Source organism: Tupaia chinensis, unplaced genomic scaffold (assembly GCF_000334495.1).
Source record: "Tupaia chinensis unplaced genomic scaffold, TupChi_1.0 Scaffold000682_1, whole genome shotgun sequence".
Classification (NCBI taxonomy): domain Eukaryota; kingdom Metazoa; phylum Chordata; class Mammalia; order Scandentia; family Tupaiidae; genus Tupaia; species Tupaia belangeri.
In genome coordinates, this window is record NW_006160205.1 from 2,518,199 (window position 1) to 2,541,594 (window position 23,396).

The 23,396-nt window shown below is 38.5% G+C and overlaps 1 protein-coding gene across 2 annotated transcripts in view; it reads right to left on the minus strand.

The window, feature by feature from the left end:
• The window catches only part of TAFA1 (TAFA chemokine like family member 1), a 593,415-nt gene extending 571,105 nt beyond the window's left edge, over positions 1–22,310 (minus strand). For both annotated transcript variants that reach the window (XM_006160360.1, XM_006160359.1), the window contains exons 1-2: positions 21,845–22,310; positions 19,752–19,872 (exon numbers count right to left, since the gene is read on the minus strand). In XM_006160360.1, the coding sequence (XP_006160422.1) occupies positions 19,752–19,869 (118 nt within the window). In that variant the 5' untranslated portion in view covers positions 19,870–19,872; positions 21,845–22,310. The remainder of the gene's footprint in view (positions 1–19,751; positions 19,873–21,844) is intronic.
• Between the last annotated feature and the right edge of the window lie 1,086 nt (positions 22,311–23,396).

Genomic DNA, 23,396 nt, shown 5'->3' on the forward strand with positions numbered 1-23,396 from the left:
AAAGACAGTGAGAATTTGTATCACATAGATACTCATAGATACTCGGGGAAGAGTGTTCGAGGCAGAACAAAGTCAATAAACACAGAAGTATGTATGGCTTTGAAGGAACAACAAGGAGGCCTGTGTGGACAGAGGAGAGTGAGCAAAGAAGACAGTAGTGGGAGATGCCATAGAATCATCATTGTTATTTTTAATTTGACCAGAGTCAGAGAAAGAGAGAGAGAGAGAGAGAGAAAGTGAGAAAGCAAGCCACCAGGCCCAGGACTTAAACTGTGGTCAGCCATGTGGGAGTACAACATCTTTAACTACCACACCACCTGCACCCCATGTGAGTAACTTTTTAACCTGACCATTCTGCCTTTTGTATGAACATAGACTATAGGGGTAAAGATGACAGCAAGAGACCACCAGAGGCTACACAATAATCCACCACAGAGGAAAGAGTAGCTTGGTCCAGGGTAATAACAATAGAGGTGGGGAGAATTTGGAGTCTGGATACATTGTAAAGCTAGGAGAAAAATATAAGAGGACCTCAAAAAGCTAGTGAAGAAAATGGGATTAAAGTACAAGTTTATTTTGGTGCAAAAAATTTTTAAATCCATGCATAGTTTTTCATAATGCACATTTTCTGTGAACATTTTATAAGTCTCTCATAGATTTGCTGGTAAATTTGTGGTGAAGTCTGAAAGAAAGGCGATAGTTGAAGGGAACTCCAAGGTTTGCAATGGAAGCAAAGAGAAGAAAGGAGTTGTCATTAGCTGTGATGGCAGACAATATGGACGGGAGAGCTTTGGGAACAATAGAAGATCAGTTTGATGATAAAATATTTTTTCTTGGTTAAAGTGAAAGGAGTCATCTAAAATCTCAGCATGTCCAAAGATAATATGGCAGAGAATCCCACCAGTGGATCAACCACTTGGTAGATGTTTGCAAGCAAATGAAAACAAATGGTAAATTACAGCATTTTCTGCTCTTTCCAAAGAAAGTTAGTATAAATGGCTAAGGTAATTTCCAATTCTTTATTATTGAAATAGGTTTGTTTTTTTTTATTTTTTAGGTTTTTGTCATAGGGTGTGTGTACTTGCCAGAGGGAGGCAATAGAAAAGGACAGAGAGAAGGAAAGCTGTAATCTCTTCTCCTCCAATCTCTTCTCAGGATTTGGGGCATGCACACAAGTGCTCAGCATGATTTTCACACTGCTGGGTCTACTACTCAAACAATGGTGGGCCATCTGGGAGTCCAGTGTCTTAACCACTATACCACCTGCTGGTCCTCCACTGAAATATGATTTTCAACTATTGGTATTATCTCTCTCTCTCTCTCTCTCTCTGTGTGTGTGTGTGTGTGTGTGTGTGTAACAAGGACACAGTCTAGAGAATTCTTTAAAATCTTGACAAAATAACTGCCTCAGCTAGGGCTTTATGGAGATGTAGTGAGTAATGCAATGCTCTGCAAGCCTGATCCATGTAGGAATGTTCAACTTTCACATTTGGAAACCTCCCCTAACACACTGGGAGCACACACACCTGTGACCTGGGGCTGGCTAAGGCTAGGAGTGGATTGAAGCATGAGACCCCTGTTCCGGACACCTGTTTATCTGTCTGTCTGTCTCTCTTTTCCTCTCTCACACATGCAAATAAGAAATAAATAAGCTTTAAAAATAATGATAATTGGAGAGTTTGGAGATTAGATATTAAAGGCACGTTCTGCAAAATTGAACCTTCTATCCAAATGTCATCTTCTTGAGCCATCCAGGAAAGCAGCACTTTATAATAACTTTGTCACACATAGAAGTGTTGGCAGTTCTGGCTACTCTTCCTGTTTTTTCTTCTCTTCCTTTATCCTTACAATGGTGAATTACAGCTTTTTCTGCTCTGCCCATCAACAGTGTGTGTAACAAGGACACAGTCTAGAGAATTCTTTAAAATCTTGATGAAATAACTGCCTCAGCTATGGCTGAGGAAAAAAAAAAAACCCTCTTTTCATTAAATAACAACTCTCTGGAAGCCTAACTCTCCTTAAAACAACTTTTCTTTAGCTGAGGTCACTATGCATTATGAGAGTGCTTAATTAAAGGAAGGAGGAGAGGAATAATATTACCACACTCCTAGGGTTTGAAAATAAGTCATTTAACACCTAAAATTGCAATGTTCTCTGCTATCACTGTTTTCCTAGCTTCATTAATTTTTTTCTTCCAAAGTCAGCATTCACTCAAACAGGCCTGTGTCTCCTGCTGCCTTCAAAGCATTTACAAGCATTAATCCATGACAAATGGGTGCATTTGATCCATAACTGATTTCTCTGCCTGCCAACTACAGACCTGGAGATGAAAATGAGAAGAATAAAATAAAAATATACCTAGGACAATATAAAAAATATCACCCACTTACTGAATATGCCATATTAAAGTTTCATCTAGAGCAAACAACATCTCAGGTAGTGTAGCATTCAATACTTTGACCTTTTATTCCAGGGTGGCAATTCTTCTTAAAACTGGGACTGACTCAGTTCAAAACTTAGACTCACACAACTGAGAAGGTGGGGGAGAGAGGGAGAGTGAACAAGGAAGAGCATTAGGTATTTGCTATGGAAAAGAGATTCAGTGAAGAAAAGAACAGCAGCTCCCATAACCTCAAAGGTTTGCTTAAGTTTCACTCAAAGGAGGGCTGGGCCATGTGACATTCATTTCAAAGTCAGCTATAAAACAAACTTGGTGTCACTTTGTTTTGGTTTTGCTTTGATTCATTATCTGCTTTTATCTTCTATACACTGAGTAACTGAAGTTTCTGGAGCCTTATCTAAACACTAAAATAAACTAAGGTCTCTAGGCTTAGATATCTAAGAATGGACGAGTACTACAATATGACAAAGGAAATATAAAGCCCTGACTGTTAAGGCATGCTATGGTCCTCACAAATGCTATTCACCAAACATCTCTTGCTGCCTGCTTTCTGGGAACACAGTAGGACTTCACTTCATGGCCCTTCATCCTTGATTAATCCATGTGACCAGAGCTGGTCAACGAGTTGTGAGAAGTGGCTTAGGTCACTTCCAAGAGGAAGCATTTATTAGATGTTAGACCTTCAAAATTATCTACATTCTGCCTTGATGAACAATACTATTTCATACAGACGGCTGCTCTGAATTCTGGACTGATACATGGAGCACAGCTCTTAGCCAGTCTCTGAGCAAGAAATACACTTCTGTTGTCTTAAGCCATTGAGATTCAGGGAAGACTGGTTACTAAAGCATCACCTAGCGTACTCTGGCATATATTAATTCCCATCTTCACACTGTACCTCACAACTAAGCTACTGATCGGCAGAGCAGAGTTGCTGTATTGTTGTGGTCATGAAGAGCATGGAATCTGGAAGCAGATTTCTCTAGTTCAAATTCAGCCTTTAGTATTTATTAGCTGTGCACTTAGGACAAGTTATTTAACCTCTCTGGGCCTATTTTTCTAATCAGTAGATAGAACAAAAGTAGCTGTAAGTATAAGCATTAATAAAATAGAAATGCTTAGCATAGTGCCAAGTACGTAGTAAATACTAATAAAAGCCTTAATTTAATGTATATATGAATTTTAGAAACAATATAGGGAGGGGAGTGCTAAATGAAGTTTTCCCCTCAAAGACAGCTTACATCCTACCTCCCACTGTCCTCAAAGCCCTGACAGGCATTAATCTATGACAAAGCTGTGGCTTTTCCTTAATCATCTACTGATTGGTTTTGTGTGTGTGTGTGCGTGTGTGTGTGTGTTTCTTTTTTAAGTTATTTCCATGAGACTTGTGCATTCACCAGAGAGAGACAGTAAGAGGAAAAAAGTGAGGGGACCATTGGATGGCGTAATGGTTACATCACTGGACTCCCATGTAGTAAACCGCAGTTTTAGTCCCAGACCCAGCGGCTTAAAACTCATGCAGGGCACATGTATGTGCATGCCCAGTATCCCAAGAGGAGACTGGAGAAGAAGGGACTGTGGTGTGGCCATATTCCTGGAGGGTGATGTCTCACTTTCTATTTTTCTGTCTTTCTCTGTATCTCCAGCAAGTGCACATGCCCTATAGCAAAAAAAAACTCTCCTTAAAAAAAAAAAAAAAAAGAAGAAGAAGAAGAGAGGGAAAGTGAGAAATAACCCCCCAGTGGGGATGTTCCCTTCTCCTCCATTCTTCTGGGTTCTTGGACACACACACACACACACACACACACACACACACACACGCACCTGCTATGATTTTCAAGCCAGCAGGTCCAGGACTCGAACCATGGTCAGCCATGTGGAAGTCCAACACTTTAACAATTATGCCACCTGCTGGTCTCTATCTTCTGACTATTTCAGTAAAACTTCCACTGTGCCTCCTGACCAAAGATAAATAATCTTTACCTAGAATTCTTTGCAGCCCAAACTTTTTTCCTTATCTTTGTAATAGACCATTGCCAATCTTTCAAGGTACTTGAAGTAATTGTTTTTCCTTGACCCAGATTTTAGACACTACGCCCACCAATAACTCCTTCAAAAAAGGAAGAGAAATGAAGAGATGATCTTAGATCTCCCCAGGGACCATAGTAAGAAAAAATGAAAGTCTGCTTTCTCAGGAACCTCACTTTGTTTACCTAAACATTGGATATAAGATTACAAACACCATGTGAGGTGACCACCTTCAAATGTTCCATTATGATGACAACTTTCTTGAATTAGCATTTTTATATTACTTTCACTTGATGAATAATACCATACCCAGTAGAAAAACCTTTCCTCTAGATCTTATTCGCACAAACAAGTACATCAATAGGGCTTTCTGCTTACAATAATAATAAACTACCTTACTTGTCTTCAACAATTTAATTAAATACAATTAACTCCAGTTTGCTTTGGCAACCTATTAATGTCACAACTGAATATAAATAGACTCATGAAAAGATTATAATTAATAAATCCTTTACACTACTGTAAAATGACTCCAATGCTCTACTTGCTAGAAATACTTAACAGCATTTTTGAAGTATGTTAATGAGGACAGTAAAGAGAGATAATAAAGTTTTATCAAAGAACTCTGCAAGGCTTCTATAAGGCTTTTGACCTCTTCAGTAGAGAGTTACTGCCTATTGGGTATGGTTCTTAAGAGACTCTGAAACACTAATTGCAAATTTATCATCATCTTATAATATCTTTAATCCATGGTTTTAACTATATAGGTGATTCTCTCATGCTAGCTCAAATTCCCTAGTCTTAAAACATAAAAACAGAAATTGACCACTGGCAATTTCTCTCTCTCTCTCTCTCTCTCTCTCTCTCTCTCTCTCTCTGCTAAGGCTTGAAATACTAGAAACCTTATTAATTAAGCAAATTTTATATCATTTTGTAAAAGGGAGGGTCTTTTAAAAATTCATGGAAAATTAATATTATAAAAAAATGCATGGATTTCAAATAACTTTTTGCACCCAAAGAAACTTGTACTAACTTATGACAGGAACTGGAAAGTGAGATTTCAAGCCTGATTATATAAACAACATTTTTGGAGGCTATAGGCCTAGCAAGTTTTATTTGAGAGACACAATTCTATATTTTAGCAAAACCAAAACAAAAGAAAACTGCTGCAAATGATCAAATCACTTACCAGAAAGGTCAGCCCATTTTACAATATTCTAGATAATTTATAAAGTCTCACCATGATAAATGCCAAAAAATCTTATCAAAAAGTTAAATTGCAGTTGTAGAGAATTCATTTCCAATGTGAATGATTTATAACTTCACTTTAAGTAAAAGAGAAAACCCACACTAAGACAAGGTCTGACAAATGCAGATTTATCTGATGCTGTTGCTTCTTGTTGGTAGCACAAAAGGGTCTCCAATGTAAAAACATATATGTATACTGGGAAACAACTGTCCTATAAAGAAACAAAACAAAATGACAGACTTGAAATAAAGTGCTATTACTCCAAAAAGGATAAAAGGAAAGCTTCCAGTTAGGCATGTGTGCACAACATAATTGAAACTAACGCATTACTGGGGCCAGTGGGTGGCATGGTGGTTGGAGCACTGGACTCTCATGTAGCCAACCACAGTTCAAGTTCTAGATCCAGCGACTTGAAATTCGCACCAGGCATAGGTGCATGCATGCCCAAAATCCCAAGAGGAGAATGGAAGAGAAGGGATTATAACATGGCCAACTCCCCCACCCCCAGGGTGGGAAAATTTCCCACTTTCTGTCTCTCTCTCTCTGTCTCTCTCTCTCTCTTTCTCTCTCTCTCTCCAGCAAGTATACATGCTCTATAGCAAAAATTTCTCAAGAGGGGGAAAAACAAGGAAAGAAAACCAAAGCATTACCAAGCCATAGTATCAAAACTATTACATGGTATAGACCAACCTAAATGTAGGATGGTGATTCTCAGCATAGAAATTTGTTTTGTAAATTTGTTTCCAAGACTAGCTCACTGCTATTCCTAAAAGCAGTACTTGGTTATGATGAATGGAGAGCACCTAACCGAGAGTAAGCACAGAGCCTGCCTTCCTCTCTCCTTTATAATCATCATCCTCATTTTGCAGTGTTTTGTATAAATGAGAATAATGGTCCCAGCCATGTAGGGTTGTGTAAAATCATAAGAAACATCCCATATTACAGCCATGAGCAGGACCCCAGTAATACAAGCCACAACTCAAATGCTGGCAAAATCCCCAATTTACCTTTCCAAGCTAGATGGCTTTGAACAAATCAATTTATTCTTTCACATTTTCTCATTTGGCAAAACGGAAAGCTGTTCTACCTCATGAAGTTGTTGTGAGGCTTAAATGAAACATCAAATGCTTAGAATCATTTATTCATTTTCTCATCCAACAAATATTTATTGAGACCTTACTGTACACCAGACACTTTTTCAGATATTGCCAGACTGCTAAGTCTCCTACCCTCACACAGTTTATGATACACTGAAAAATATCAGCATTAAGTGAGTGGTTATAATAAAGTGCCATTTCTATTACTACTGAGAAAGTGTAGTTCTTTGCACATAGTTGGTAGTCCATAAACATTGACTAAGTATCAAATGCTAAATTTATTGTATATTAAAATAATAATTATTGACCCAGCCATGGTAGTATGGGAGATAAGTCGCTGCTGTGCAATACCAGAGCTGTACGGGAAGTCCCTGAGTTCATTTCTCAGGCCAACCTAAACACAACACACCTCTAATCCTGACTGACTGGAAGCCTAGGGGGAGCATTGCATTGTGGCAAGACCCTTTTGGGGCCACACCACATTTCTGTCTGTCTCTTTCATGAAAGAAAGGAAGGAAGAGAGGGATGGGGGAGAAAATAAGAAACAAAATTATTTTTAGGCTTTGAGTTAGAGATATGTTAACTTCCTTCAACATCATAACTAGAAGTCTGACATCAACAGTAGTGATATATTTTGTCTTTTATTGCACAGAGGTAACAATATTTCAAAACTGAAAACCCTCATGGAATGCAGAGGAACTGCCCAGGACACAGATTCTGGCATCTTTGATTATTAGTTGACTTTCTTTCTATAGAGACTCTCACTGATATCCATCTTACCTAACTTTCCATCTGTGATCACCAGTGTTCACTGTTTAGATTGCAAAACAGTAGTTAAAAAAAAAAAAAAAAAAAAAAAAGGAAATCTTGCTTTCCCAAAGGGAAGCAGGTGGAACAATAGAACAGTTTCTCCAACTATTAGGTCATAGGGAAAGTCATGATGTATTTTTCTGTTTTCCTATGCAAAAACATGTCATGACTTTCCTGATGACCCAGTAGTACAGGGACTCCAGCCATCCAGGTCCTCTGTCTCACCACATCCCACTTTTGCTTGCCTCTAAGTCTTTAACTGTACTATTCCCTTGGTTTAGAAAGACCATCCTTGACTTTTTTTTGTGTGTTATCTGATGACTTTCTACTGTATTTTCAAAGCTTGACACAAAATCACTCCCTTATCTCCCCCTTCAGAAGGGCTTTCCAAATATTCTCTGCTTGGAATAAATTGTTCCCGCTTTGTGAGCACAGAGTCCTCTGATCAATTATAGCTCATCTCAAGCAGCTTTGCGACTTAAACATAGAGTTAGAGGAGAATGGGGTGAAAAATAAAAAATTTCTGGAGGAAATATAAAGGAAACTTTGCAACTCTCAGAAGTTGACAAAATCGTTTAAAGTTGCACTATCTTAAACGGTAGCTACTGGATGTGTGTGTCTCTTGGGACATAAATGTGATTTAATGAAAATTTGTTCATTTTATCCTTTTTAAGAAAGAGGTTTATGCCACATACATTTTTTGGATGGAAGAGAGATTTTGGAGATAGTTAGCCAATTAACCCACATCAGCATTGGTCAAAGACTCTCAACTTGCACGCCAGTGTCGATGTCAATCAATTGACAGGCAGTGCCTGGGGAGGGATTGAGAAAGATTCTGAAATCACACCCAGGCTCTGTGGGATTAATCACAGTGATTGATTCCCTAGGCCTGTGATAGATAGAAGGCTGGAGATTGGCAACATGCATGCCATAAATTTGCTCTTACTTCTAAGCAGTCCAGGGAGCAGCTGTCAAAAACATTGCCCTACAAATGTTCACCCAGTGCCCTAGATTTCGGAGCACCTGTCCAGTACATGGCCTCTTGCATTTTCATCAGATGAAGAGATATAAGAAGGTACAAACCCAATTCAATTTAATAAGCCCTCATCTGGGAAGATTCCAAATAGAACATTCTCATGTCTTGTATCTTATCATTTTATCTCAGCACAGGGGCTTTATTTACGTCATTATGGTTTTTTTTTTTCCTATATCACATATTTTTAAACTGAGACTTTGATAAAGAACTGGTCTCTAGTTAGAACTTACATGAAAAACAATGGTGTTCAAACTTCCCTGACAACACACTGAGACAGTGAAATATCCAATTCCTAGTTGTTTCCACTTCCCGGTTGAAAAATATTTAAGTAATAAATGCTTGGACAGCAATATTTATGAACTGAATCACGAATTATTTTTATAAGATAAGAGGAACCTATTAACATGCTTTGTTATAAACTGATGCCCTGTGGGCAGAAAAGTAAAAGAAAAATGTCATGTACTGAGAATATGTTGCAGAGTTCATGGGCAGTGCATGAACGATGTCACTATATGCCACCACACAAGCACATTTTAGGGTGATAGCATACACATATTTTAGCAATAAGAATGTAGACGGATCATTTCTAAACCAAAATTCAGGAATGTCTGGAAGTCTAGTTTTCAGCAAAATTAAAATCCAAAATATGTATCACCACAGACTATAGGATTAATCAAACAGCCCACAGCAAACTTAATTGATAATGATAAAACTAAACCAACACTAATTTATAATTAAAAAGCAAGGGCCACAGCAACTGAAAATGACTCTAACGATTCAAGACAAAACTCTTGGTACACTGATAACAAATTATTCTTCCCCAAATTGCATGAATTCTACTTATCTGCATGCAAAAACTTGGCAAGGTTGCCAAGAGGTGCTAGCTAGTTTTCTTAGTAGAATACCGAATTATGGAAGTCTTAGTTTTGGGACCAACAGGTGACACAGTGGTTGAAGTTCTGGACTCCCACATGTCTGATCATGGTTCAAGTTCTGGACCTGGCAGCTTGCTTTCTCACTTCCTTTCTTTCTCTCTCCCTCACTGGTCAAATTAAATAACAATAAATAAATAAAATAAAGAATTATTTAAAAAATTAAAGGAAGCCTTAGTTACATGTCAATTATACTAGTATGATAACTCAGTTGGCTTACTAGTAAGAAGTTTCTCTTTGTGTCCATGATGAAAGCACATAAATTCTAACATCATTTGCCCAAAATAGCAAAGGTAGAAGAAAAAAAACCTTGGATTTTAAGGTAAATGTATAACCTTCTATGAACTGAAAAGTAGGCTTTAAGAACTTGAATAAAGTATTACATTGAGAGTCTTATCATGCATTACTACGCTGCCTGATGCTTCCCCCCTTTTACATTTACTATTGGGTTGTGAGGAAAGTCATGACAGATTTTTGCATAGAAAAATACATCATGATTTTCCTGATGACCTAATATTACCGGCAGATAGGTTGAGGTCCTTGGAAAAGTTGAGTTTCGCCCATTTGACATGTAAAAGGTAAGGAAATTACATAGCAAGTTCTAGGTTTCTGGCTTGCTGTGAAATAGCAAACGATCTGCTCACACTTAGCCTGTCTCCATGCTGCTAAGGATGTGCTGCACCTTCTAGATTTCCATATACTCAGGAGGTACCAGTCTTCAATATTTTCTAACAGCTAGTCCCCAGAATGGTTCAATCATTTTTGTTACCTGCCTCATCCATGAAGCTAGTTGTCATCTCTGCCTATGAAATCATCCGGAACATCTCCAAATTGTTTCAGCAGAAAGCTTTTTATAAATATACAAAGGTAATTTTGTACTGAAACTTGCTCCACTAAATGGGTAAAATTAATGAATCTGTTCCTCGGGCAGTATAAAGCTTCAGCATTTGGCAGAATACAGTTGACTGTTAATGTAACACATGGCTCATCTCCTTGGAGCCATGAGGCATAATATGAAAATCGCTGATTTCTTCCAACCCTCTCCTCTGGAGTCTTGCAATCTGACAACTTCAGTGAGATCTTGAAAGCTCCAACTTCTCATTTCTACTCTGGTGTTCTTTCCTCATTACCATTTGATATTTTTCTTTAAAAATGTAGTCTTTTTTCCCATCAGTATTTGAATATTAAAGGATATAAAGTTCTTGCGTGGCCAAAGTTTACTGGACTGGAAAATATTTATTGAGTGGAAAGTATAACTAGTGGGCCTGCTGACCCTAATCCAAGAAACAAAACAAGGAAGTCGTTCTTCTCCCACCATAGAGTAGCTCATCTAAATCTGGAAGCTGACATTCTATATCCATTTGAAAGCATGCATCTCAGTTGGTTCATTCTTCATCCATACAAGTGGGAAATAAGAAAATCCTTTATATATAGACTCAGTTAGCTTGAATTTATTCTTACATGACATGAAAGCATGCCTAGAAAAGAAAGTCTAGAAAGGGTGGAGTAATAATAAATGCAGGAAACTGCTTCTTTAGAAAAATAGCCACACCTGAGGAGGTAGGCAGTCTTCTTCCCTTCTAAACACAGGGTGAAACTTAGCTTGACTCAGCCCTGAAAGGAAGAGGGATCTCCTAAATCAGTAGTCACTATTACTATCCATCTTCTGAAAAAACAGCTCTGTGACCACATCATTTCCCTTTTCTTTTTCTGAACTTTTTTTTTTTTTTAAGTTTAACTTCTTATTATATTAAGTTGGGGAAGGAGAAAGAACTAGTGGGCCAAGAGAGTTCCCTGAGTACATTGAGGGGAATTCAAGTAGTTAATACAAATTTTTAACAAAATAATTCATTTTCTCTTTAACGCAAAGAAAAAGAAAAGTTGCCTGGCTGGTGTTATTTTTCTCTTTGCTGCAAAGAGGAAGTGAATTTTTCTCTTGATATCAAAAGATTTGGAAAATAAAAGGACTTTCTCTATTTACTAAGTAGAGGTTTTACTTCAGTCCCTCATGATTACGCCTATAATATTTTCTATGCCTATTATAAAAACATCATAAATAAACAACAAAACTTACACTATCACTAAAAACCTTAGGAATTTAATTTTTACTACATTTTAAAGTGTAGTCTGGATGATTTTGATTAATGAAATAGACATCAAATATTAGAGTCAAATATCTACACAAAGATACACTACAGAAGAGGTCTTCAAAAAAGTTCAAGAAAGATGCGTTTATGAAAAAAACTATGCTGAATTTTGACTTTTTTTGTATCAGAATAAATTCACACTTTAATTTCATTTTTCCATAAATGTTTTGAAGTCTCCCAGTTTATTGTTTGGATAACAGTTCCTACTCCCAAGTTTCATGTTTTGGAATTTGGTGTTGGGAGGTGGTGAAGCTTAATGGATGGTGATAGGATCATGATGATCGCATCAAGGAGGCACCACTCTGATGAATAGATTAATTATGTCTCGGTCACAGTGAATTCTAGCTCTCATGACAATGGAGTTAGTCCTCTCCGGAGCTGATTGTCATAAAAGAAGGCTGCTCTCTTTCTCTGTACATGCTCACTATCCTGTGTGCTTTACTTCTATTTGCTATGTTGTAGACACCTGATGCCAGGTCTACACCTTTAGACTTTCTAGCCACCAGAACTTTGAGTCAATAAACTTCCATTTCTTTATAAATCACCCAATCTCAGGTATCTGTTAACAATACAATAACAGACTAAGACATTATATATATATATATATGTGCAATAGTGATCATTTAATGTTTTTATTACTCTCATTAGATATCTCCAAATTATAAGCACATACACAAATACATAAGCATCCATACATATACAAAAACTCATAAACATGTAGTAACAGCTAAGAGAGAGTTTAAAATTCTATCAGAATCTTCATTTTTACTTTCCTTGATAATTCAACAAGAATTTCCTAAGCCCCTGCTATATGTCAAGTACCCTGGTAGATATGAGGAATTAAAAAGACAAATAGTACAGTATTCCAGAATTATCTTGACGCCTATCTCTTAACACATGTGATATGAATAAGCACTATAGATGTTGTCCAGATTAAAAAAAAAAAAAAAGCTTATACAAATATTAGCTAAAAAGGGCAGAATTTGGGACCAGCAGTTGGCAATAATGGCTATGTTGCTGGAATCCCATGTAGTCCACTGCGGTTCGAGTTCCGGACCCAGTGGCTTAAACTCATGCCAGGCACGTGTGCATGCATGCCCAAAATCCTGAGAGGAGAATGGAGGAAAAGGGATTGCAGCAAGGCCATCCCTCCAGGGGGTAATTTCTCGTTTTCTGTCTCTGTCTCTGTCTTTCTCTATAGAGTGCATGCACCCTATAGCAAAAACCTCTCTCAAAAAAAAACAACAAAAATAAAAACAACCCACTGTTGTAATGATTATACAGTAACATACATAACTCTCTTTACACTTATCCAATAATTTTCTTAATATAAGCACCTAGAATTGGAATTGCATGTCAGGATTCACACATTTTATATTTTAGGAGGCAATGCTAAATAGTTTTTTTAAAATGGTATACCAATTTTGGTATACTCAAACTTTGAAATGTTAACACAGAGTTTTAAATTAAGAGTTTTGTTATTTTATTTTTAAAGGTTTTTGCCATGGGGCACCTGCACTCATTAGAGAGAGACAGAGAGAGAAAGTAAGAGGGAAAGTGAGAAATTACCCCCCCCAGGGGTGGGGGGATGGACACATCACAATCCCTTTTCCTCTTGGGACTCTGGGCATGCATGCACGTATGCCCAGCATGATTTTCAAGCTGCCGGCTCCAGGACTCAAACCTCAGTCAGCCATGTGGGAGTTCAGTTCCCTAATCACCACGCCACTTGCTGACCCCTTAAATTAAGAGTTTTAAAAAGGAATTCAGGGGCCAGCCAGCCCTGTAGCCTAGTAGCACAGGAATCTGGATGCACTGGCCAACTGCATTTCAAATCCCAGCCTTTACAGCTTGAAAAACACACCAGGCAAATGTGTGCATGCTCAAAATCCTGATAGGATAGAGAAATGGAGAAGGGATTGTGGCATGACTACAACCCACTAGGGGGTGCTTTCTCCCTCTTTTTCTCTCTACCTCTCTCTCTCCCTTTCTCTCTTTGGTGAGCACATGTGTCTTCTGATGAATAAAGAAAAAAAATAAGAGTTCAAACCAGCCTCTTAGATGAACTTTAAGAAATTAGCAATTGAAAGCTAAGGTTTATTTGTGTCACTTCTAAGTATTTTTGTTTGCAGTGTAATACAGCTTCTATTTTCCTTTACTACCAATTGAAGCCATAGGCTTCAGCTCAAATAAGTCACAGTTCAAATAGTATTCTAATAATTCTCTCATAAGTTTGTGGGATCAACAGAAAACATTCATTTAAATCTCTACTTGGTTTTGATATCCTGGGGTCTTACCAAATGTCCACAGCTGCACTCTGACTCTGGGATAGGGTCAATACTATCAATCAGATGATCAATGGATTATCACAAGCACTAGCTAACACCAAATAACCACCTGTCTGCTCTAATTTTTAGACCAATTCACTACACTTAGCAATCTAGCATTGGTACACATTCTTAAAGAGTCAATACGCAACTATTATTCCCATGATTTCTTTTAACTTAAAATTACAAAATGACACTTTATTTTAATGTATGTTGGTATTTCAGTGCATATTTCTTTTTTTTGGGGGGGGAGAGGTTTTTGCTATAGGGCGCATGTGCTCGCCAGACAGACAGAGAGAGACAGAGAGATAGAAAGTGAGAAAGCGCCCCCCCCAGGGGGATGGCCACGCCACAATCCCTTTTCCTCCATTCTCCTCTCGGAATCTTGGGCACGCACGCACATGCACCCTGCGTGAGTTTAAGCCACCGGGTCCGGGACTCGAACCGCGGTTGATTACATGGGAGTCCAGGAACATAGCCATTATGCTAACTGCTGGCCCCGAGTGCTATTTCTTAAGAATATCAATAAAGTAATATTGAATGGTAAAGTAAAAGTAAAAGTGAGGCATATAAGAATGCTTTATAATAATTTAACCAAAAAAATTTCACCTTAATACTAATGGCAATGTTTGGTATAATTAAGTCACTAATGAATACCTCTAATAATTAAGTCATTAATGAGTACCTCTAACATTATGATTTTGCTTAACATAGCTTTAAATCTGGTGAGGTATAAATTACGCATACAACTCTATTCAGACTAATCTTCTTATAATTTCTCTATACCACTGTCAATAAAATAGCAGACTCAAGAATAAATGATTCATTAGGCATTTATAACTTCTTGTCTCAAGTAATTTATCTATATGATTTTAAATTACTAAAGAATCTTACGGATCTTTTCTTACTGAAGAGTTTGAGATAATCCATATTTTATTAAGTTTCAAGGACACCCCCCACACAAAGATACCCACACGCTCAAAATTAAGTAACCACTAAAATTGCTGTCAGAATTCATATATTCATAAGGGGAAAAACTAATTTCAAATTATAAAATACATTTAGTAAGGGACCAGCAGTTAGCATAATGGCTATGTCGCTGGACTCCCATGTAGTCGACCATGGTTCGAGTCCCAGACATGGTGGCTTGAACTCACACCACCAGGCATGTGTGCATGTGTGCCCAAGATCCCTAGAGGAGAATGGAGGAGAAGGGATTGCGGCGTGGCCATCCCCCCTGGGGGGTGATTTCTCGCTTTCTGTCTCTCAGTCTCTCTCTCTCTTTCTGGTGAGCACACACGTCCTATAGCAAAAAACCTCTCTGAAAACAAAAAATACACTTAGCGAACCATTCATCTTTTTTTCATCTCTTACACAAAAACTGGTAATTATAAAGAGTTGAAATGATCTATTTTAATTATCAGAAACAATGGAAGACTAATTTTGAGTCTTTTTAAAATTAAATGTCCTCCCTGTAGCTTTACTAAAAAAAAAGAGACACAACTATTCTTCAAGTTGTTATGGTGATTTCCTACATCGTTCCCTAAATAAAAACTTGAGCTAGCTAAATATTAAATTATTGAAATTACAAATCTTTTAATCTATAGCACATTTTAATCATTTGTGTAATTTGAAAATTCACTTTCATTTGATTGACTGTTTTAATCTTCTTTAACTAGTGAGTAACTGAAAATAAATGGTGCAGTCCTAGTACTATAAATATGAAAAATAGGAAGTACTTAAAGGACTGCAGGCGAATGCATTAAAATCAGTCAGTTTTCTAGTTAACATATTCCCATTCTGTTTGTGTACAAACCCACTGCATTGAGAAGACAGATCACAAATCCATGGCCTCACAAAAACATCGTCCCAATTTTATGTTATGACAGCAGAAATTGGCCCAAATCTCTAACTGTTTCCCCTAAAGGACCCAGACTGGCTGGTGCACCCAGGTGCAGCACGGACTGAATGAGGGGAACATCACGTCAAATTCCACTCATCTGTCAGTGTAGTGAATTATTCCTTGAGAGACTAAAATTGGCTGCTTGCGATCAGAACACCATCAATCTTACTGTGTAAGGGACAGAAAAGCTGGCGAGGGGGTGGGGGGTAGCCATTCCTAAGCAGGTGAAGAGGCAGTTGTAAAGCCTTCACTCTCCCTCCATTCAGGGCTCTGAGTGAAAGATTTGTCATTTTCCACATTTCCTAGATCCTTGGTATGCATGTAGAGTCTGCCTGCTCATGCTTTATGAAAGAGGTGATTTTTCAAGCTTAGGCAAATGTGGCAAAGCTTGGGGTCTGCTAGTGTCTCATTTTTTCTTATCATGTCATTTGTTTTAACCGATTTGAGAAAATGAGATTATGTTTTTCCTTTTTTGCTCATTTATCCAGCTATTTCTTTATTTATTTGCTCATTTAGGGGTGGATTGTCACAGATAACTGGCCCTTATTTCTCTCTTGTTTTCATACACATTTCATTAGTGTCCCTGAAGATTTAAGACCCACAAAGGAAAATGTCACAAGTCCCATTCCCAAAAGCCTATTTTTACTTTTAAAATCAAAACACAAGATGGTATTAAAGAGTCTGACTGAAATAATCTAGAATATTGTTATGACCAAGAGTTATCACTTTAATTTTTGAAGCTATTGTTGAAAACCCAAGGAAGATGAATAAGAACATTACATAGAACCACTGGACTTTCAGTTTAATATCATTTAATATTTTTGCATCTCAAAGGGGAAATGTATAGCTTTTTATTTTAACAATGAAGCTGAAATAGGTCTCAAATGTATAAGCACTTAGGGTTGAAATTGGTTTCAGTGCTGTTGTTTCTTGGGATATTTGAAGTATAGATTAACTATGCATTGGTGATAATAAGCAAATTTTAAGGAAACACAAAGAAAACAAAAATTGAGCTTAATTCCAATCAGAACCTAATGATGTGTTTATTGGTTTAAAATATGGTATTTTAATAATAAGCCCTATAAAAGCATGAGTTTAAGTAAAATACAAGGAGACTTCAAGAAGTCTGTAGGAAATGGAATTAAAGTACAAATGTTGGTGCAAAAATTCTTTTGAAATCCATGTGTTTGATAATATTTTCTGTTAACTTTTTGAAGATGCCTAGTAGCCATAACCCCAACCAAAAAGCTTATGTGCTAATTAATTAATAAATACAAACTATGTGAAAGCCTATTGTAAACTGTATGGTATATATACATTTCAGGATATATAGAATGTAAAATAAGACACATACTAGGTCTAACCACATACCTCATAGTTGAAAAACAACAAGAAAGAAAAAAAAATTGGATTTTTATCCTGGCTACATGGATAATTAGCTTTAAGAACACAAAATCTTCACTCATTCAACATTTTTGACTTACAAGTCTGTAGTCTGTTTTGCAGGGATGTCAGTAAGGCAGATATTCATGAAGAACTTTACAGTTTACAAAGTATACCAAAGGAAGTTGTTTTATTTGCAACCCACCACATTCTCAGATGGGATATTGGGCTCAGAGAAGAAAAGTTGCTTGCCCAAGATAATGTCACTAACATTAAGTGGAAGAGAAGGTGGACAGGCCTGAGTTCCCCCAGACCCCTTATCAGAGGCCACTTACCAGCTGTGCTATGGCCACCTTCCAGAATGGGTTTGCAGTTTTCACAGATGGGAAAGGGGCTCACAACTCCACCAGACTATGATCCATCATCACGCTGTGTCCCAAGAAGCATTTTTTTTCCCCTCCGGAGGATACAACTCTGGCAGTAGAATCAGACCCACCCACCTTCCAAAGGCCACTGTTTGGTGTATGTCCTCAGATGGGTCACCCAACCCCTCAGAACATCCATTTCCTGGGTAAAGGGAGGGGGTCATTACACACTCTAGCATTAAGGATTAAGCCAAACAATGTGAATTAACCCTGAGAACCATACATAAAATACTCACAAATAGTATTTGTTTTTATTATTACGAGTTATTATTGAGTATTACAATGAATGAAAAATTCCTCTGTTATTTCTATGACTATATAACAAATCGAAGACATTTTTGCCAGAAGAAACTGATGAATAACATATTGTAGTTAAGGTTGGAGTCCCCACACCCACATTTTGTTTCCTTCCACCTAGGTACTGGAGTTTTTGGATCTGGCGGTTCCAGCTCCAGTGTCTGTACACAGTATGCAAAAATGCAAGCGCGCTGCAAGAGGCTATGTGGGTTTCCATGTCCACCTGCAGTGGCACCAGCGCCCCTCGCCTTTCTGCCCCGACCCAGGGCATGGGAAGAGGGTAACTGGGATACAGAGGTAGCCCCCAGCCTCAGCTTCCAGCCCATTCCACTCCCTCAGCCCACTCCACTCCTTCAGCCCTCCTCCCTTAGCGGCCAGGCTCTGGCGCTGAGCAGGCTTGCGCGCTTTCCTGCAGCTTGGTGCTGCGGCGCGAGAGGACCCCGGACTGCACCCGTGCTCTGCAGAGCCTGCCCCCAGCCCAGAATCAGAGATCCGGAAGGCAAGAAGGGGCTCCCGTGGAGGTGTTGCTCAAGGACTGTGCCCAAGGCAATGGGATGGTGTCCAGACTGGCTGGCCTTGGAGCCGAGGCGTTGATGCTGGACCACACCGCAGGCTTTCAGCAGAAAGCTAGCCCGGTGGATGGGAGGGGCCAGGGAGGGATTAGAAGAGGGGTCGGATGGCTGCTAGCACTTCAGAGCTGAGGGTCAGCAAGTTGGACATGCAACTGGTCCCCAGAGGTCGAACTTGACCGTCAGCTGGGGGTGGAGGGAGGGCCATGGAGAGTAAAAGCGGGGAGAGGAGGTGGAGTAAAAGGATGCAAAGGCTGAAGCTAAACAGAAAATGGAGGGACGTACAGAAGAATCAAACTGGGAGGGTCTGCAAAGAGAAAGCTGGAGAGGCAGGAAAAAAAGGAAGGAAAAAAGGAAGGAAGGAGGGAGGGAGGGAAGAAAGAAAGGAAGGAAAGAAAAAATCTTTATTGAAGAGTAAGTTCATGGAAGGTTGAGAAACTTTGAACGGAAAGATGAAGACAACAAAATGCTTCCGGAACTAAAACGTCAACATGGGGTGGGGGGGGATGAGGCCAAAAGGAACTTATTCCTGAAACTCCCAGAAAAAGAGAAAAAAGCTACTGAGCACACTGGAAGACCACAAAGTAAAGAAAGAGAAAGGAAAGGAGGCAAATTTAACCAACCGAGAAATTGTAAGTTATGTTTTAATTTTTTTTTCATTGACAACTTGCTTTCAAAGTTAATTTGGGGATGAACACCCCAACATCCTTAGCCACAAACACAGATTATAGCATCTATATAAAACACCATCCCAGAAATAGATGCACTAAGATGATATTTTGCCTTCCTAAGAAAGCCTCAACATCTTGAAAGTTATCTCACCTTTTGCAGAATATTTTGCTATAGGCCTAAGCACTCAGAAACAAATGCCTTCTGCTTTTCAGAGTAGGAGGAAAGAGGTGGGGAGCTGGAAGGGGAGACACAGAGGGAAGTCCACCTTTCCTGAGGAAATTAATTAAAAAAAAACTCTAGGGCATTGTGGTACACCTCCCTGTCCCCAGAGCATCCAGCCAGCACCAAATCACCATATCTTAGAATTCAGAGGCAGCTGCCCATACTACAGTATTTTCTGTAACTTCCACAAAGCCATCTGCTAAGGAGACAGGTGAGACTGGAGGAGGCTGCAGTGGAGCCGGCTCCGACTTACCTGGTCTGTGCAGGTGCTGCTGCTGGAATGTATGCTGAAGGGATCCATGGCAGAGTAGCATTGCGCAAGCACTTATCCACAAATACAGGACCCAGGACATTGCAGAGACCATTGCCATTCTCTAAAGAGAACATTAGACAGGAAAGGTTACCCCTGGCTTCAAGCCCCCAGCTCAGTCAGCCCTACTGATGAGAGAGGGGAAGTCTCAGACGTCGTGTTCCTTTGCTACTTCGCTGGCTAGAATGAATGATCCAGCAGAGGTCATGCCATGAACTGGGATTAGGGGAAAGCCCTTTCCAGAAATTAAGTTTTTAAATTCTGCAAACCAAAACTCCAAGGATTGCCAAAGTAGAAAAACTAAGTTTTGGATGATCACTTAGGCAGTTTGAAATATTATTGCACACTGACTAAAAATTCAGTTTTATACAATGAACTCTAAACTAGGTATTCCAGGCACTGAAAAGCTGCAGACTCCTGTTCATTCTAACTTCATTGCAAGTCTGACATAAGCCTGGAAGGAGCGGGTTCTTCTTGTTTTGTTTTTTTGTTTTTTGTTTGTTTGTTTGTTTAATTCTACAGTCATGAATTTTTTATCTCAATGTTGTCTTCTAAACTAAGTAATCATTTCTCAGAGACATCTTGCAATCTCCTGAAAGAACAATCTTTTTTGGCTGGACTTAAAAATCAGAAGGAATTCTCTTCAGTCTAAACGAGTTTCGGGTGCAGGATCTAGGCTTCTATCCTGAAACAAGCCATAGTTTATAATATTGCTTTGCCTCCTAAGACTCCATCGTGGTATTTGTTGTACAGTGCTGATGAATATTCATGTACAGGTGGTGTAGTATTTATGGATGAACATATACCTTTTCTCAGGCACTGAAACTTTGACAGTCTTATCTGCACCTATGAGGATCGTAGGAGTTACAAAGGCTCAACTGCGCTACATATTGTCCAATTTCGCACATAACACCTTATGCTGCATTTCATAGTGCCAAATTAATCAAACTTGAAGCATTGTCCTTACTCAGCCAGTGATAGGAAACATTTTCTATACAAGAATCCAGTCAACTAGATGCCTTTCTTTTAAGTAGAGAGAGCTTTGAAAGCAAGATTGTTTCTTTCTTTTCCTTCTACTGTCAAATCATACCCATCAGGAATTTCAGCTATTCATTGAAAACCTGCTAGTGACCTACCAGCATGACTTTTTTATTCATAGAAATTGTTACTCTTTCAAAAACTGTGATGTTCAGAAAGCAAAAAGAATACACACACACACATATACATACATACACACGCGCACGCACACACACACATACTACAGCTAATTCGTGATTTTAGGAGGCGATGTAGTCTTTGAGAAGGGTTTTAGGACCAATTATAGACAGAGGGTGACAACTATAATTAAGGACAATGTAGGAAAACATTATTTTTAGCAGCAGGGTGCCATTCACGCCTCAGTCTGTAATTCAGAGAGATCACTCACTTTCTAATTAGTTTCACTGCCCACTATTTACTTTTGTATACAACATGCTTTGCCTCCTTGTGGGGTAACATAGATAGATGTATTCGCTTCAGTACAGATTAATAGCAACACCCTCCTGTGAATCCTAAAATGAATGCATTTGGGGGCCTTTTCAGAAGACAGCAAATTATAAAAAGACAAAACAGAGGTGGCTGTGACATGCATTTACTGCTTGTGAATCACAGTTAAAATGCACTAGGAATGAATCTACACTTGAAAAAAATCCTACCACAATCAAAACTTAACAGTTCCTCAATGACTCTGCTTTCTCTTGCTCATTTCTTCACCCCATAGACCTTTAGCACTTAAAAAGATTACTGTGACTTAATGGATTGCAATATTTGCCTTGCCTTTCTTTTTTCATTTAACTTTCTTTAATTCTCAGCCATACTTCCAAGTCTCCTGCATACTGCTCTCACTGCTCATTCTCTCATTAAAAGGTTGTCTCAGTGTTAATAAGTGTTTCCCCCCACCCCAAATAATGCATCCAGCCTTGCACAGTTCTTTACATAAAACTGAATAGGTTTCAGATCTCCTTTCTGAATCTTAAATCCTGAAAGAGGCATCTTACCTGAAAAATCCAGCCAAGAGCAGAGTACTCTATTAGTGTTCATTGGAAAGATCTAACACTCTTTAAAATCCATCTGTGCCACAATTTGAAATGTTTTTTTAAAAAATGAGCTTCTCAACAATCTTCTTTATCAGGAGTAAAAAAAAAATATGTTCTCTGGTCCGATCCTACCTCCACAGTAAAGAAGACATCAGGCTCATTCAGACTGTATTGTCAGAAAAGGAGCCAAGGTTTGAGGGGTGGAAACCTTGTCATTTTCACCTTTAAATCATTTCCTGGCGTCACCTCTGCCTGACGAGACCTTTGAAGTGATGGTGAGATAATGTACAGTTTCCTGATGAGAATCAGTTTATAGTTACCGACGGACCATTCCCACTCCAGTGCATTCAGAGCAGAGTAAGGCAGTGAAATGTAAGAGCAGAGCTGCTTGCTATACGGTGCTGGAAGTAGCAGTAGTCTGTTTCAATACATCCCTCCTCTCTAAAGTATCACATGTCTTAAAGTGACATTACCCTCTATTACAGCTACAGTGAATTATAATACCTGCCCCCTAACTCTTCAGCAACTCAGGCAGTGCTTTAACATGAAATTGCCTGATATTTAATGAGAGAATTTTTCCTTATAATACTCATTTGCCAAGAGAGTAAAGAGGGAAAAAGAATCCAAAGGGAGAAAAAACATTCTGCAAAATATTGATAGTGCTAATGGGTGTTAGACTCCAAACAGTAAATGGGAAAGTGAAATAGAAGCCATTTCTTGCTTCTTAATGTTCTTTTAGCCAGTGAGTTAACCAAAAATATCGCCAGGTTTATACAAATTTAAGTCTGTCAGTTGTTTTGGCAGCTAAAACTAGGAATTTAATATACCTGGGATAAAATGCACATGTTTATATGCATGAGCCCAATAAAAATCTTCTGAGCTTTATGAGCATGTTTAATAAGTAAAAGTATGTCGTCTTCAGCATTAAAGACTGGGTTTTAACAAAAATATGTTCAAGATTCATTTCAAAACAAAACAAAACAAAACAAAACAAAAACCTTCTTTCTCTTTTTTAAATAACATGCAGCAGTGGAAAGATAGAACACTCCGAAGTTGAACATCTTTTATTTTTCTAAAGTTTATCTGTTCCTTCCATGAGAAAGAGGGAATAGGGTCTTCACACTTTGACCCATGCTCAGCCAGATCCATATCCAGCCTCAGTTAACCTAGATTACAGATCATGGGCAATGCATGCCTCGCATTTGGGGGGGCTAGCAGGTGGCATGGTGGTTAAGGATGCTGGACTCCCACACGGCCATCTGTGGTTCAAGTCCCAGACCTAGTGACTTGCTTTATTACTTTTTTTCTCTCTCTCTCTCTTACTCTGTTCCTCTCTGGTCAAATTAAAATAAATAAATGGATAAATAAGGGTAAATAAAATAATTATTGAGAAAAAGAAGTTCAACTTTTGATTTCTTTCTTTCTTTCTTTCTTTCTTTCTTTCTTTCTTTCTTTCTTTCTTTCTTTTTTTTTGGTGGGGGGGTATAGGGCACATGTGCTCTCCAGACAGACA